At 40.4% G+C, this 12026-nt stretch overlaps 6 protein-coding genes across 7 annotated transcripts; 3 read left to right on the top strand and 3 right to left on the bottom strand.

Moving 5' to 3' along the window:
• The first annotated feature begins 3254 nt into the window (after window positions 1-3254).
• On the top strand, window positions 3255-3899 carry LOC108141303. Its single transcript, XM_017264570.2, has 3 exons — window positions 3255-3332; window positions 3390-3583; window positions 3637-3899. The coding sequence occupies exons 1-3, from the start codon at window positions 3286-3288 to the stop codon at window positions 3744-3746; spliced, it is 351 nt and encodes a 116-aa protein (XP_017120059.1). The 5' UTR covers window positions 3255-3285; the 3' UTR covers window positions 3747-3899.
• A 249-nt stretch (window positions 3900-4148) lies between these two features.
• On the top strand, window positions 4149-4539 carry LOC108141285. Its single transcript, XM_017264553.2, has 2 exons — window positions 4149-4342; window positions 4402-4539. Exons 1-2 carry the CDS (start codon window positions 4167-4169, stop codon window positions 4430-4432), a joined length of 207 nt encoding a protein of 68 aa, XP_017120042.1. The 5' UTR covers window positions 4149-4166; the 3' UTR covers window positions 4433-4539.
• A 274-nt stretch (window positions 4540-4813) lies between these two features.
• LOC108141286 lies at window positions 4814-5316 on the top strand. The gene has a single exon (XM_017264554.2). It carries the CDS (start codon window positions 4883-4885, stop codon window positions 5018-5020), a length of 138 nt encoding a protein of 45 aa, XP_017120043.1. The 5' UTR covers window positions 4814-4882; the 3' UTR covers window positions 5021-5316.
• Window positions 5317-7226: 1910 nt separating this feature from the next.
• On the bottom strand, window positions 7227-8456 carry LOC108141456 (serine protease grass-like). Of its 2 annotated transcripts, none has more exons than XM_017264859.2 (4): window positions 8217-8456; window positions 8117-8162; window positions 7870-8057; window positions 7227-7816 (listed from the first exon to the last, which is right to left on the bottom strand). In XM_017264859.2, the coding sequence occupies exons 1-4, from the start codon at window positions 8419-8421 to the stop codon at window positions 7320-7322; spliced, it is 936 nt and encodes a 311-aa protein (XP_017120348.1). In that variant the 5' UTR covers window positions 8422-8456; the 3' UTR covers window positions 7227-7319. The 2 variants fall into 2 exon arrangements, with proteins under 2 accessions (XP_017120348.1, XP_017120349.1); XM_017264860.2 differs by having other exon boundaries at window positions 7879-8057; window positions 8217-8455.
• A 418-nt stretch (window positions 8457-8874) lies between these two features.
• On the bottom strand, window positions 8875-10147 carry LOC108141457 (serine protease grass). Its single transcript, XM_017264861.2, has 4 exons — window positions 9896-10147; window positions 9786-9834; window positions 9488-9666; window positions 8875-9428 (listed from the first exon to the last, which is right to left on the bottom strand). Exons 1-4 carry the CDS (start codon window positions 10125-10127, stop codon window positions 9001-9003), a joined length of 888 nt encoding a protein of 295 aa, XP_017120350.1. The 5' UTR covers window positions 10128-10147; the 3' UTR covers window positions 8875-9000.
• A 236-nt stretch (window positions 10148-10383) lies between these two features.
• On the bottom strand, window positions 10384-11930 carry LOC108141460 (phenoloxidase-activating factor 1). Its single transcript, XM_017264865.2, has 4 exons — window positions 11707-11930; window positions 11604-11649; window positions 10973-11124; window positions 10384-10909 (listed from the first exon to the last, which is right to left on the bottom strand). Exons 1-4 carry the CDS (start codon window positions 11900-11902, stop codon window positions 10458-10460), a joined length of 846 nt encoding a protein of 281 aa, XP_017120354.1. The 5' UTR covers window positions 11903-11930; the 3' UTR covers window positions 10384-10457.
• Between the last annotated feature and the right edge of the window lie 96 nt (window positions 11931-12026).

Raw genomic sequence — 12026 nt, forward strand, 5'->3', positions numbered from 1 at the left:
CAGCGCCAACTGCCGGGCACGGACAACAATTACGCGCATTATCCTTTCGACTGGACTCGGACACGGACATGGACACAGAACGGACACGAATCCGGATCCGGATCCGGACGATAACACGGCGTTTGCTTAAACAAGCATAAATGCGAAACGCTAAAAGGACACTAAAAACGAAACGGAAACAAAACTGTTGCGTTCGCAAGTCGAATGTGTTATGCTCTGACAAATTTGTAATGCATTCTATATATAAACACGATATATTAATTATTGATCAGTTCAGAAACCACAGAAAATTCTATTCGTTTGTATACTCACAGCTTAACTCCTTCGCGTAATATTTATAATTTATACTGAAGTTTGAGAAATGAATCATAACACATTTTTCAAAATACTTGCCTCATATAGTATTTTAGAGATACAATTTTTAAAATTCCTTAATTTAATACTTATAAGATTTTCTAAGCAACTGTACATTTAATTTCTAAATAATAATATAATATTCTTAACATTAAAAATATTAAATAAATATTTTTAATCAAGTAGCAGTTCAAGTAGCTATGACCTCAGTTAGCGTATAAAAAGTGCTCTGCAATTTTAATTTGGCTAAGTAGCAGCCAGTGACAGACAGCGGCACCAGGATGCGAATACCTTGTTAGCCGGAAAGATGCGGATTCGACCTGCGGATACCCTGTAATCCCCAGGGAATCGGGTGCCCTTGGACTCCTTGCTCTGTGGCCCCGATTGACCGGACCTCTCTTAGCCCAGAGCTACCCTGCGGAGTCTGAAAAAAACGCTAATTTAATTTTAACTTTGTGCATCCTTTCCTCGGACCTTCTGTGTCGGTCCTTCTCCGCCGTTTGGCCATATATATAGCCTTGTGTTTGATTTCTCTGTCAGCGACTTTGGCACACTTTCGCAGCGCATTAGAGAGCTAAACTTTGGGCGAGTGGGCGCACTGTTGAAGTGAGCAGCGGAGATGGGAGAAAAAAGAGTAAAAGTAAAATATTTGTCCTGCCACGGCCATTGCAAGTGAACAGCGCTGATTGCGGCACTAAAACGGAACGGGCTCTTGTGCGGCGATAAGATTTCCAGATCCCCAACTCTGACTGCCAAGTTAATCGGTCCGAAGTTTGGCCATCCCCGTCTAATGTCCTGGCCAAACTTTTGGGCCCGGCTCAAAGCCAGTTGGCACCTCGGTCCGCTTTCAGTTATTTACGCAACGACGCCTGAACCTGACAATCAGCAGCAATTTGCCGCAGCTCCTGGAATCCGTACCCGCACTCGCATCCACGTCCACATTCACATCCACATCCACAGCCACATCCCCATCCCGCATCCGCATCCGGATTCTTATTCTTATTCAGAAAGCATCCGATAAGCATAACAGTTGTCGTCGTGCCGCCGGCTCGCACCTTGGGATCGCATTTTTGGGGTGTATTTGCTGGTCCCCAGTGATGAGCAATCATTTTATTAAATACTTAAAAAATAAAACAAGTAACTTGATTTTATTGAGTGTTGCAGCTACAATTAGATTTTTATAAAAAAAATTTTGTTACCTCGAATGAAACATGTTCACATTATTAAGCTCTGACTACAAATTTTTTTAGCAACATTTTTTTAGCTACTTAAATGAAGTAGTAAATGTGTATTAAATACTTGAAAAATCATTTTTGTTTGTCATGAAGAATTTTTTTTATAAGTCCTGTCAATAAAATTTTAAAGCAGCATTTAACTAATACGTATAATTATAGTAATAATTGTGAACTGATTGTTACTAGCCTACAAGGAAGAAAAGTCATATTAACATAAGTTAGGATGTTATTATCATGTGTTGTAATTTATTATTATTTCTAAGTGATTTGATTTGGTTAACAAATACCAACAAAATTTATGAATAAACAACATTTATTGAATAACATTAGTAAATGCGATTGCCCTCAAAACAAGCATTCTGGAGTTTTAATGTAAGATATTTTAATAAAAAAACATAATTTCTTAGTAAGAGGCTCCCCTTATTCGCTGAGAGCGTTTAAAAAATGGCATAAAACGGACAAATTGTCACCTCTGGTGGGTTCGGTGGGTTCAGTGGGAGGCTGAGCGGTTGGGCGGGTGGCCGCTTGATAGCGGTGCGCTGCTGCCAACAAATCGTCGCCAGCTGGCGGCGACAATAAAACGTTTTACAATGTAACCAAGGCGACGACAAGAAGCAGGATCCGTGTGGCCATGTGTGGGCAACAATGTGCAACAAAGTTCATAATTGTTTATGGCGACGGCTTCGATTTGATTTTTATGTCTTTAAGGGTTTGGGGGCAGTGATTGAGTGTTGGTCCAGTGAAAACAGAAGGTCACATAAGCCTCACACGACTTTAAACGCGGGAAAAATTCCTGGAAACGTTGATTTCCTTAGGATACAAAATTTTGTTTACCATTTACTCGAATTACTTAACAATTAATAATAAACCAATTTTAAATTTAAAATAATCTTCAATGCGAACCAAATTATTCAATCCATATTACATTGCACTTTTAAAAAAACTTAATTAAAAAATATTTACAAATACATTACATATTTTACACATTTCGGTGGATAATATTTTGTAGGTCTTCCTTTCTGTTTTTCATTTGGCTTAATGGCACACAGGCATTAGGGATGAAATTTCATACTATAATAATCCCCATCCTACGGCTCCAACCACCACCCTGTTGGCTTCATTATATTGAAACTTTGACGTCGTTATTTTGCATAATTTACAGCACGCTTGAATGCAGCAGCCAAGTATATTTCTATAACTACGCCGGAGAGATGGGGAAAATGCGAAGGAAATTACTGGGGAAAACTGTGCGTGTCGGTTGTCAACGCTACCTTGGCACATGCGAAACGTGAACTTCGAGACATCGAGTTAATGATTCGCACTTGTTCGCCCCCGACTTTTGCCACGCCAGTAATGAAGTTGATTTATTGCATTACAAGACGTCCCAGGCCCCTCGATTCCTTCAGCTCAAATGCGGATCATTGAACTCAGTGCTCCATTGAAGGCAGGAACTAAAGACAAAAATAGATGCATTGTGGCTGCTGATGTGCATATGTTAGTCCGCTAGTTCCGCTAGATCGAACCATTTCCTAGGCAGCTATAAATAGCCAGGGCTCCCTTTTTCCGACTCAAGACACGCGTCTGCGATCGCCAGCCGTCGTCTAAGGCCTAAATTTAGAATGTGGAGAAGTAGGGCCCCGACAGCCACCCAAAATCAGAAGTCTGGAGCCAGAACTTTAGTTTGTTGAGGAGCGCCATGGAGTGCAGAGCGGTTCCCATTCTTCCCACCTATTCACAAGCCTGGTTAGTAGAGTAGTAGGAGTTCAAAGAAATCAAATTTAGATATTTATTCTCCAACAGTGGTACTTCCCTGCCCCGAAAGCCGTCCCTTTGCCGAACACTCTTCGACTACGGACCGCTGAATGACCCAGTGACAATACTCATAACTCTGGCCGTCGTTGTGGGATCCTTTTGTCTTCTAAGTGGTTTTATTCTGCTCTGTGTGGTTTCGAAAGCCTGGCAGGATGAGACCTCCGAGGCCATATTGCTGATGGGTGAGTAAAAGTGTTTTAGTGGTCAATACCCAGTCTAAGATTCCGTTTTCCAGCAATTGGCTTCTTCATAACCGCGCTATCCTTCGTATCTTGGAAACTAACGAGGGCACAAAGGATCACTCAACTGGTGAATGCCCTCAGCGTGGAAACCCAGACAGTCTGACCTAAGAGTATTGTTTATAAGGCTCTAGTGGGTCTATAGTGAAACATATAATAACTCAGGTGCTGCTATTTATTCCTAAATACCCGAGCGATAACCTTAAATGTACAAAAATAAAAACTAGCATATTAAAATAAATTGCAAGTAACTGATGAACTCAAGTTGTTAGAATCAATTTATTTAGTTTGCTTTATGAAAGGGACTGCTAATTAGTTTTTACCATGCAAGTATCATTTTTTCTCAGTGATTCTTTTAGCCTAGAATTGTGAACTGTAGGTAACTAGAGCTGATTCGCCACCCTGTCCCGTTCCCACGACATGATCTATCCCTCGCCATTTTTGGCGGGAAAAGAATGCAGCTGCTTGGGCTACCTGAGCACATTATTTCTTTCGTCCTCAGTCTGCTGTGAAAACTCTTCGAAGGATGCCGCATTTGCAGAACGTCGAGCGGGACTTGCCCCTGCACTGGGCCCTAAATCCTATCCGCATCTCTCAAAACCTCTCCATGAATACAATTTCTCTGTATCGAAAGATCTCGCGGAATATGTGGCGCTGCTGCACTCAACTTTGCAATAGTCCCAAGTTTCAGCGATATGTGCGGTAAGTGTTGAATACAGTGTGTGTATCCAAATGATCCCGACTTCAAACGTTTCACTCAGATTCCTCGAGTCCAGTCTCTGCCAGTTCTAAAGAGCAATGATCTAACAAATTACGCAGCCGCCTTGTCTTTAAAGCGAATTTCTTCAGATTTGCAATCTTAGCACGTAGACGATGCCAAAATGTGTTAGTTGAATTCATTATAGCCAAGCCAGTCAACGATCGCGGTTTGGAGGGGCTTTCGTTTTGTTCTGAGACTTCAGAATGCAGTCATATGTACATACTTTTGTGGCATCGTAAAGAGGGCTGTGTGGAGTGGGGCAGGCGTGACGCCAGCGGATCGGGGCATTACCAATCATTACCTTCGACTGGGAAACTACCCCACTCCGACGAACCCATAATCCGACCACCTGCTGGGGGAAAATACGTCGCCGTCGCGGGGCTGCAATAAATTCCGGCCGCTATCAGGCCGAGTTCTCAGTCTCGTTTCAAAGCCAGTCGCGCAAAGATTGTTAATTGGCAAGTCAGAACCAAGCTCAGAATATGGAGAACATTCGATTTGTGGGATCAGCCCTCAGGGCTCTCATGCTCGGCAGCCTGCTGCTCCTGATGACCGCCATTTACCGGGAGGACAACAATGCCGGATCCCACTACATCCATCCAAGACACACCATGCAGTGACTCCGCCGGAATCTCTGAATACGGATTTACAATGCTATCTATTCCGCTGCCACCAAGCCGCTCGATAATGCGCCAGAATAACCGGTTGCGTTTGTTGCCGGTTCGACGACTTATCGTCATATCGACGCACTGCAAAAATAACATTATCAGTATACACTGCGAAAGCGGCAGTAGAAATAGAAGTTCTTTAAAACTCTTCCCCTCGTAAAATAGTATTACCTTGTATATATAGTTTATAACTCTAAACCTTAATCACATAAACTATGAATATATTTTCTGTTGTGTTAGTGCTCGAATATATTTGTGTTTTAAATTAAAAACTTGTGGTTACCCCATAAGTCGAACGAGTATTGTAGTACTTGCCGATGTGCACGCTCATCGGCACTGAGTCAACTCCCATATGGTCTGAGATCGGGAGGTGCCTACAAAAATCGATTAGCAAGTCAAACGATCCGAGATTATTTATAAACAAGAAAGAAAGCAAACTTCGGCAAGCCGAAGTTCATATACCCTTGCAGCTATTGCATGAATTAAATACTTTTGAAAACATTTAAATTATGATTTACTTCAGTATATACTGAAAAACAGTGAAGCTATGATGATTTGCAGCTCAATTATTAGATAGTTATTTTATATATTTTTATTAGTTCTATGGGAGCTATATGATATAGACGTCCGATTTTGATAAAATTTAAACCATAATTCTGAAATAATTAAACATTGCCATATGTCGAAGAACTAAACAAAAAATTAAAAAACAGAAAAGTTATAATTTTTTTTCATTTATTTCTCCGATTGTTCCTATGGGAGCTATATGATATAGTCGTCCGACTTTGATGAAATTTAAACCGTAAATCGAAAATATTTAACCATTACTAAATGTCGAAGAACTAAACAAAACATTAAAAAACAGAAAAGTTATAATTTTTTTTCATTTATTTTTCCGATTGTTCCTATGGGAGCTATATGCTATAGTCGTCCGATTTTGATGAAATTTAAACCGTAAATCGGAAATATTTAACCATTACTAAATGTCGAAGAACTAAACAAAAAATTAAAAAACAGCAAAGTTATAATTTTTTTCCTTTATTTTTCCGATTGTTCCTATGGGAGCTATATGCTATAGTCGTCCGATCCGGCTCGTTCCGACTTATATACTACCTGCAATAGAAAGACAACTTTTGGGAAAGTTTCATGCAGATAGCTTTAAAACTGAGAGACTAGTTTGCATATAAACGGACGGACAGACGGACAGACGGACAGACGGACGGACAGACGGACATTGCTAGATCGACTCGCCTAGTGATGCTGATCAAGAATATATATACTTTATAGGGTCGGAGATGGCTCCTTCACTGCGTTGCAAACTTCTGACTGAAATTATAATACCCTCTGCAAGGGTATAAAAATATATCTTTTATAAGCACGTGTGGGCCAACATGACTCGACTCCAGCAAAAATATCTTTCTTTATCCCTGACACAATTTAGAAGCTGACCTTTGCTAATCACCGCACTCACGTTTTTGTTATTGGAACAAGTGTGTGTCTAATTCTTTGTTATTTGTGCAAACTGGTTTTTAGAACGATCAAGTTGGTTTGGCATAATTTTATAAGCGGAATACCTAGTACAATTCCCTATGAATGTTTTTACTGCACAAAAGAAAACAGAATTAAAATTTATCTGAATTAATCATATTATGTTTCTAACGTTTTACGATTAGATAGGTTAAATAAAAGTGTTTTATTTAATTCTTTAATTTGTACTGTTAACTATAAAAAAATTTAATAAAATGTTCTTCTGAATGTACTCTAATATTTTTATAATTTCATTTTTTAATTTAAGTTTGTAATTTGTAGGCACCGCCAATATTTATTTTCTACGTGTAAAGTAAACTCATTTTACATTACAAAGCGCTTAGCTTGGTTTTCATCCCATACTATATACCGCTATTTCTAGCTAATAAAAGGCAGCCAAGCATTTCAGTGTTTTAAACGAAAATTAGTCAATATCGAAAAATTCCATAGAAAGAAATACGAAATTAAAATGACATTAAATGTTTTATTTTAGTAAATACAGTAATATTATTTTATTTGTTTTTGGAATTAAAAGAATATTAAAATTTATTTATGATCTTTGAACTCGAAACAAATTGTACGACTTGGAAATTTTCAAGTTCTCTTTGAGCTTGACCATGTTCTATGCCAATTATTCGCGCAGTGTATTTGCATTTATTAAGCATTTCACATACATAAATGTATTATTTGATTAACCATTGAAATAATGTTGTAGTCTTCTTGCTTACGTTGTAATCGACTCTTGGAATATCGGCAGTTCATCTTCACTGTTTTTTTGGTTTATTAAACGCCGCAGCACATCACCCGGAGGTCCAAACTGTCTCACCACCCGCTTGATCCAGTCGCCGTGGCTCATGAGATCCGTGATGACGCTGGCGTTTTGGCACTGATTGTTCATCCAGGTGGCGATTCCCAGCTGGACGAAGCGGTACTCGTTCCGGTACTTCATTAGCCGAATCTGCGGACCGCCATTGTCGCCGTTGCAGAGGTTGCTGTCATCGTTGCCAGCGCAGATCTGTTCGGAGGTCAATTCTCGGCCAAAGATGCCGGAGCATAGCTCCTTGGGTCGGCGGTTGATTTTCAGTTCCTGGAGGATCGAACTCGTGTTGGCATTTTCGCCCGCGGCTGTTTTGCCCCATCCGGTGGCCGTGAACCAGGTGACCTCATTCACCACTGACTTCGCCTTCTCGTTCACGAAAAAGCAGATTGGACGGATGTAAACTGCAGGTGGAAGGGAGATCTCGATTATGAGGAACAACCACTGCGGCTCTCACCTGACCCACCAAGGTACTCCACCCTTTTCCCCAGTCGCAGCATCCCAATGTCGTTGGCGTGCTGGTCCGCTTTGTAATACGAATGCCTAAAGGCCATGTCCACATCATAATCCTGAGCAGGTCCGGTGCATCTATGGAGCAAGCAGTCCTTCTTGGTTTCCCTGTTGTACTCGCCCAGGCGAACCTTTCTGAAATATACATATTAAATACAGAATTTTTTTTAATGCATCATAGCAGGCTATCTTACATATTCACGTCATCGGGGATGCATTGAGCCGCCGTTAGGACGAACCCTGAAATGGAACTATTCACTATCTTTTTAGCAAACGTCTAGTTTAAAAACAAACAGTGGTTGACAAGTGTTCCGGCGCATTTGAACTCGCCGAGCGTATGCAGATAAGCCATCCATGGGTGTCTAGCCAGTCCTGCATTCACGCCGTTACTTATTCTCGCGCCTATATGAGCTCCGCAATCCTCCTCCAGAAGCATTGAATGAGATCCTTGGAGCCATAGGCTACAGATTATAGAGAGCCCGGCGATGTAGCTCTTCATTGCGCGACAAGTCCTACTCCGATACTGAGTCTTTTGCGCAAGTGTATTTGCCTTTGAAGCTAAGCTTATCTCTGGAACATTCAGGGAAATACCTATGTATATACATTCGGCGGAAATCCAAGAGATCAAAGGTATACGAGATTCAGCCATTCCGCTGGCCTTATCGTCTGTTCGTCTATACAAACAATACGATCCCAGTAAATGGAATGCTAAAGTTATCATGGACTCTATAATAATTATAAAAACAAGAAAGGAAACTCGCTTCGGCAAGCCGAAGTTAATACACCCTTGCATAACACAATTTCGATTTTTATGCGAATATGTTGAACAGCTGTGAAGTTATGATGATTTTTATGGCCAAGTGAGTCATTATTAAGTCCATGATTATCCATTTACATTTGATTAACATAACATATATGAAATTCTAAAAATATATGTATTACTATTGATTCGTAATATTAAAATCCATGTCATATATTATTATAATTAACTTGGAAAATATAATATAAGGTTTAAAACAGTTTCTATTTAATTTATATATAGTGTAGAATTGGTAAATAAGGGAAAAGTTGAAGACTCCTACATCTCGTTCGTGGGTGTGTAATGCTGCACCACCCGTTTGATCCATTTGCCGTAGCTGATGACGTCCGTGAGAACGCTGACATTGACGCACCCGGGAGTCGTGTAGCTGGCGATGCCCAGCTGAGTGAACCGCTCTGTGCCATTGTATTTGAAGACCCTGCCCTGCGGACCACCGGAGTCGCCTCGGCATAAGTTACTTGCATCGTTGCCGGCGCATATCTGCTCGGGAATCAGGCGTTGACTCAGCGCTCTAATGCAATCCTCAGTGGGTCGCCGGTTGATCCTCAGCTCACGAAGAATGCGACTCGTCTGGGCATTGGGCTCCCCGGAGGTGAGGCCCCAACCGCTGGCCGTAAACCATTTGAACCCATCCACCTGCGTCTTCACTCGCTCATCCAGGAAAATGCAGATGGGCCGGATGTGAGCTGTGGGTGAAATCATCTCGATTAAAACAAACTTCCCTTGGGGCAACCACTCTACCCACGTAAGTACTCCACATTCCTGTCGACCATCAGCACAGCGATGTCGTGGGACAGGTCCTCCTCATTGAATAACTTGTGCTTGATGGCCCAGGCCACTCCGTACTCCTGGGCGGCATCCTGGCAGTAGTGGTTCGCACAGTCGATCCTTGTGTCTCTGTTATACTCGCCCAGACGAACAATTCTGAAAGAAACCACACTAGTTATCCCTCTGTCCAAAAATTGTACATTGGAATAGAAACTACAGAGTTTCCATCTGCGATTTGTAACTTCCAGAGATTTCCATTTGAAACCTCAACTTACAATTCCAAAGCGTCCTCCTTTAAACAATGAGCGGCCGTCAAAACGAACCCTGCAAGGTAGGTAATCATTGTCTGTGAGAAAATAAATAAGTAAAATATATTCAAACGAACTGTTGTTGATAAGAGACCCGGCGCATTTAAAGTGGGTGGGCGTGTGCAGAAAGGCCATCCATGGATAAGCTCCCAACCCTGCAGGTACGCCATTCACAATTCTTTGTGCGAATTGATGCACTACTCCGCAATTCTCCTCCAGGAGAATGGGACCATTTCCCTGAACCTGGAGCCACAGGCAGGAGATTACTGCGACCCCAACGATTACCCTCTTCAGTTCGCGACAAATCATTCTCACATACTGATACTACCAAGTCGAGAACAACATATTGTAGAATCTGTTGAGACTCTTATCGCTACGGCTTCTTTCGCAATATATACATATTTAATGTGTTTTCGGACAGGCGCATTTATTGTTAATGTTAGTTAGTGATAACTGATACAAACGCATCTGAACTGCTCTCTCAATGGCTATCTGTTTCTTAATACTTGTATGATTCTTTTAATATATTTACGTTTAAAATTTCCAAGAATAAAAAGCATTTATATTAATTCTTGAAAAGGAAACGTGTATTTTTGTAGGTATTCACTTAAGTTTTCGTACCGAAAGTATTGCTTTGTGTCAGTAGACCTTAATGTAATCACTTGCAATAAAGCTTTTTTTTGGTTTATATCCTGAACGCTCGAAAAGGATCACATTATCCTGAATCCACGAGTAGAACTTCGTCACATTGGTGTAACCCTGCGTTCCCTGGCAATCCATTGCATCCGAAGTCGAGATGCCAAACTGAAAGGCCCGGCTCGGCTGGCTTGAATCTTCCATGAGTTTTATCAGGGCTGAGCCAGCCATTCCATCGCAGGATTCTTGTTTATTCACGGGGCCAGCGCAGAATTGGGTATAGATGTCAAACTGATCGCATTGCCTCCTAACCTCATGATACATCCCAATGGTAATAGTAGTAAGGTTTGCTGTGTAGTACTCATCCCGGTTATCCGTCCAGGCATATCCAACAAAATATTCGCCAAGAGGACGCTGGTTCGGGTTCCTATTAATGCAGACCGGTTTAATGTAATCTGAAAAGAGAACTTGCAGTCAGCAAATTGCCACAAAATCATGTGTTTTCAATTAAAACCCACTTTTAAAAACCACATCTTTGGTCAATTTCAGCAGGGCGATGTCATTGCCATCCGAATTGCTGTCAAAGAAGCGGTACCTAAGAGAAAGCTCCACCTTATGGTCTTCTGGGAAGTCATTATAATATCTGCCAAACTCTCCCAATCGAACTAATCTGCAAGGAACAAATCATATAAATATTTTTTAGAAAACACATTTTTTTATTAATTATTTTTAAAGTTTTAAAGTAAATATTGAAATAGTGAAAATTAGTAGGCTGAGCTTATCAATAAGACTTCAGAAATAAATATGTTTATTTAGATGCTTAGCTTTTAGATTTGCAAATGTAGGAATCAAACGAAACCTAGTTCGATTTTTTTGCCCATTATACTTTTTTTATTTAAAAATTTGTTTCACTACATTAAAAAAAAATCCTTTATTTTAAGAAAAATGTCATTGTTTAACGGTGCTTACCAAATATATTTGGCAAAAATTACCTAAACAAAAAATGACCTGCAAAAATTACTCTTTAAATTAAGAAAAAATTTCTAAAACTAATACATTTTTCATAAAATTAAGAATTTTTTTTTTTTACGTTTAAGAAATCTTATAGCAGAACAAAACAACGAAAATTAAAAATGTTTTAAAACTTACACGGTCGTGTTAACTCTAACACATTGCGCAGCGGTCAAAATAAACCCTACAAAATTGTATATGTATTTTTTACTATTCATAAATATGTCCGTTGCATACATACTTTTAGTGATCAGAGTTCCGGCACAAAAGACTTTATCATTCTCATGCAAAAGAGCTGTCCAGGGACCCACTTCGTTGGAGGAACTAGTCAGTGCGCAGTCATTCTCGAGCAACATGGGATCCACTGCGGACTCGCATTTTGTAAAGATAAGGAGCAGGCTGGCCAGCACCGCGAAAGCAGTAAATGTGGTGTTCATTGCTAGTTAAACAACGCGTACATACTGAAATTCTTATAGCTCCGAATGCCTTGCAAATCTTGAATCTTTATCAGTCTCAAGCTGACCCCCCAGAGGTTAGTCTGCTGATTCAATTGAAAACATT

Source organism: Drosophila elegans, unplaced genomic scaffold (assembly GCF_018152505.1).
Source record: "Drosophila elegans isolate 14027-0461.03 unplaced genomic scaffold, ASM1815250v1 contig_183, whole genome shotgun sequence".
In the NCBI taxonomy this organism is placed as follows: domain Eukaryota; kingdom Metazoa; phylum Arthropoda; class Insecta; order Diptera; family Drosophilidae; genus Drosophila; species Drosophila elegans.

Excerpts from the sequence above, each read along its gene's own strand:
- LOC108141303 (XM_017264570.2), top strand. The coding sequence starts at position 3,286 with ATGGAGTGCAGAGCGGTTCCCATTCTTCCCACCTATTCACAAGCCTG. Across the intron at positions 3,333-3,389 it reads CCCACCTATTCACAAGCCTG|TGGTACTTCCCTGCCCCGAA; the intron begins GTTAGTAGAGTA and ends ATTCTCCAACAG. Across the intron at positions 3,584-3,636 it reads CGAGGCCATATTGCTGATGG|CAATTGGCTTCTTCATAACC; the intron begins GTGAGTAAAAGT and ends TCCGTTTTCCAG.
- LOC108141285 (XM_017264553.2), top strand. The coding sequence starts at position 4,167 with ATGCCGCATTTGCAGAACGTCGAGCGGGACTTGCCCCTGCACTGGGCC. Across the intron at positions 4,343-4,401 it reads AAGTTTCAGCGATATGTGCG|ATTCCTCGAGTCCAGTCTCT; the intron begins GTAAGTGTTGAA and ends CGTTTCACTCAG.
- LOC108141286 (XM_017264554.2), top strand. The coding sequence starts at position 4,883 with ATGGAGAACATTCGATTTGTGGGATCAGCCCTCAGGGCTCTCATGCTC.
- LOC108141456 (XM_017264859.2), bottom strand. The coding sequence starts at position 8,421 with ATGAAGAGCTACATCGCCGGGCTCTCTATAATCTGTAGCCTATGGCTC. Across the intron at positions 8,163-8,216 it reads CGGAACACTTGTCAACCACT|GGTTCGTCCTAACGGCGGCT; the intron begins GTTTGTTTTTAA and ends GTTCCATTTCAG. Across the intron at positions 7,817-7,869 it reads GGAGTACCTTGGTGGGTCAG|TTTACATCCGTCCAATCTGC; the intron begins GTGAGAGCCGCA and ends TTCCACCTGCAG.
- LOC108141457 (XM_017264861.2), bottom strand. The coding sequence starts at position 10,127 with ATGATTTGTCGCGAACTGAAGAGGGTAATCGTTGGGGTCGCAGTAATC. Across the intron at positions 9,835-9,895 it reads CGGGTCTCTTATCAACAACA|GGTTCGTTTTGACGGCCGCT; the intron begins GTTCGTTTGAAT and ends CCTACCTTGCAG. Across the intron at positions 9,429-9,487 it reads CAGGAATGTGGAGTACTTAC|CTCACATCCGGCCCATCTGC; the intron begins GTGGGTAGAGTG and ends TTTCACCCACAG.
- LOC108141460 (XM_017264865.2), bottom strand. The coding sequence starts at position 11,902 with ATGAACACCACATTTACTGCTTTCGCGGTGCTGGCCAGCCTGCTCCTT. Across the intron at positions 11,125-11,603 it reads GTTAGAGTTAACACGACCGT|ATTAGTTCGATTGGGAGAGT; the intron begins GTAAGTTTTAAA and ends TGTTCCTTGCAG. Across the intron at positions 10,910-10,972 it reads CAAAGATGTGGTTTTTAAAA|ATTACATTAAACCGGTCTGC; the intron begins GTGGGTTTTAAT and ends TTCTCTTTTCAG.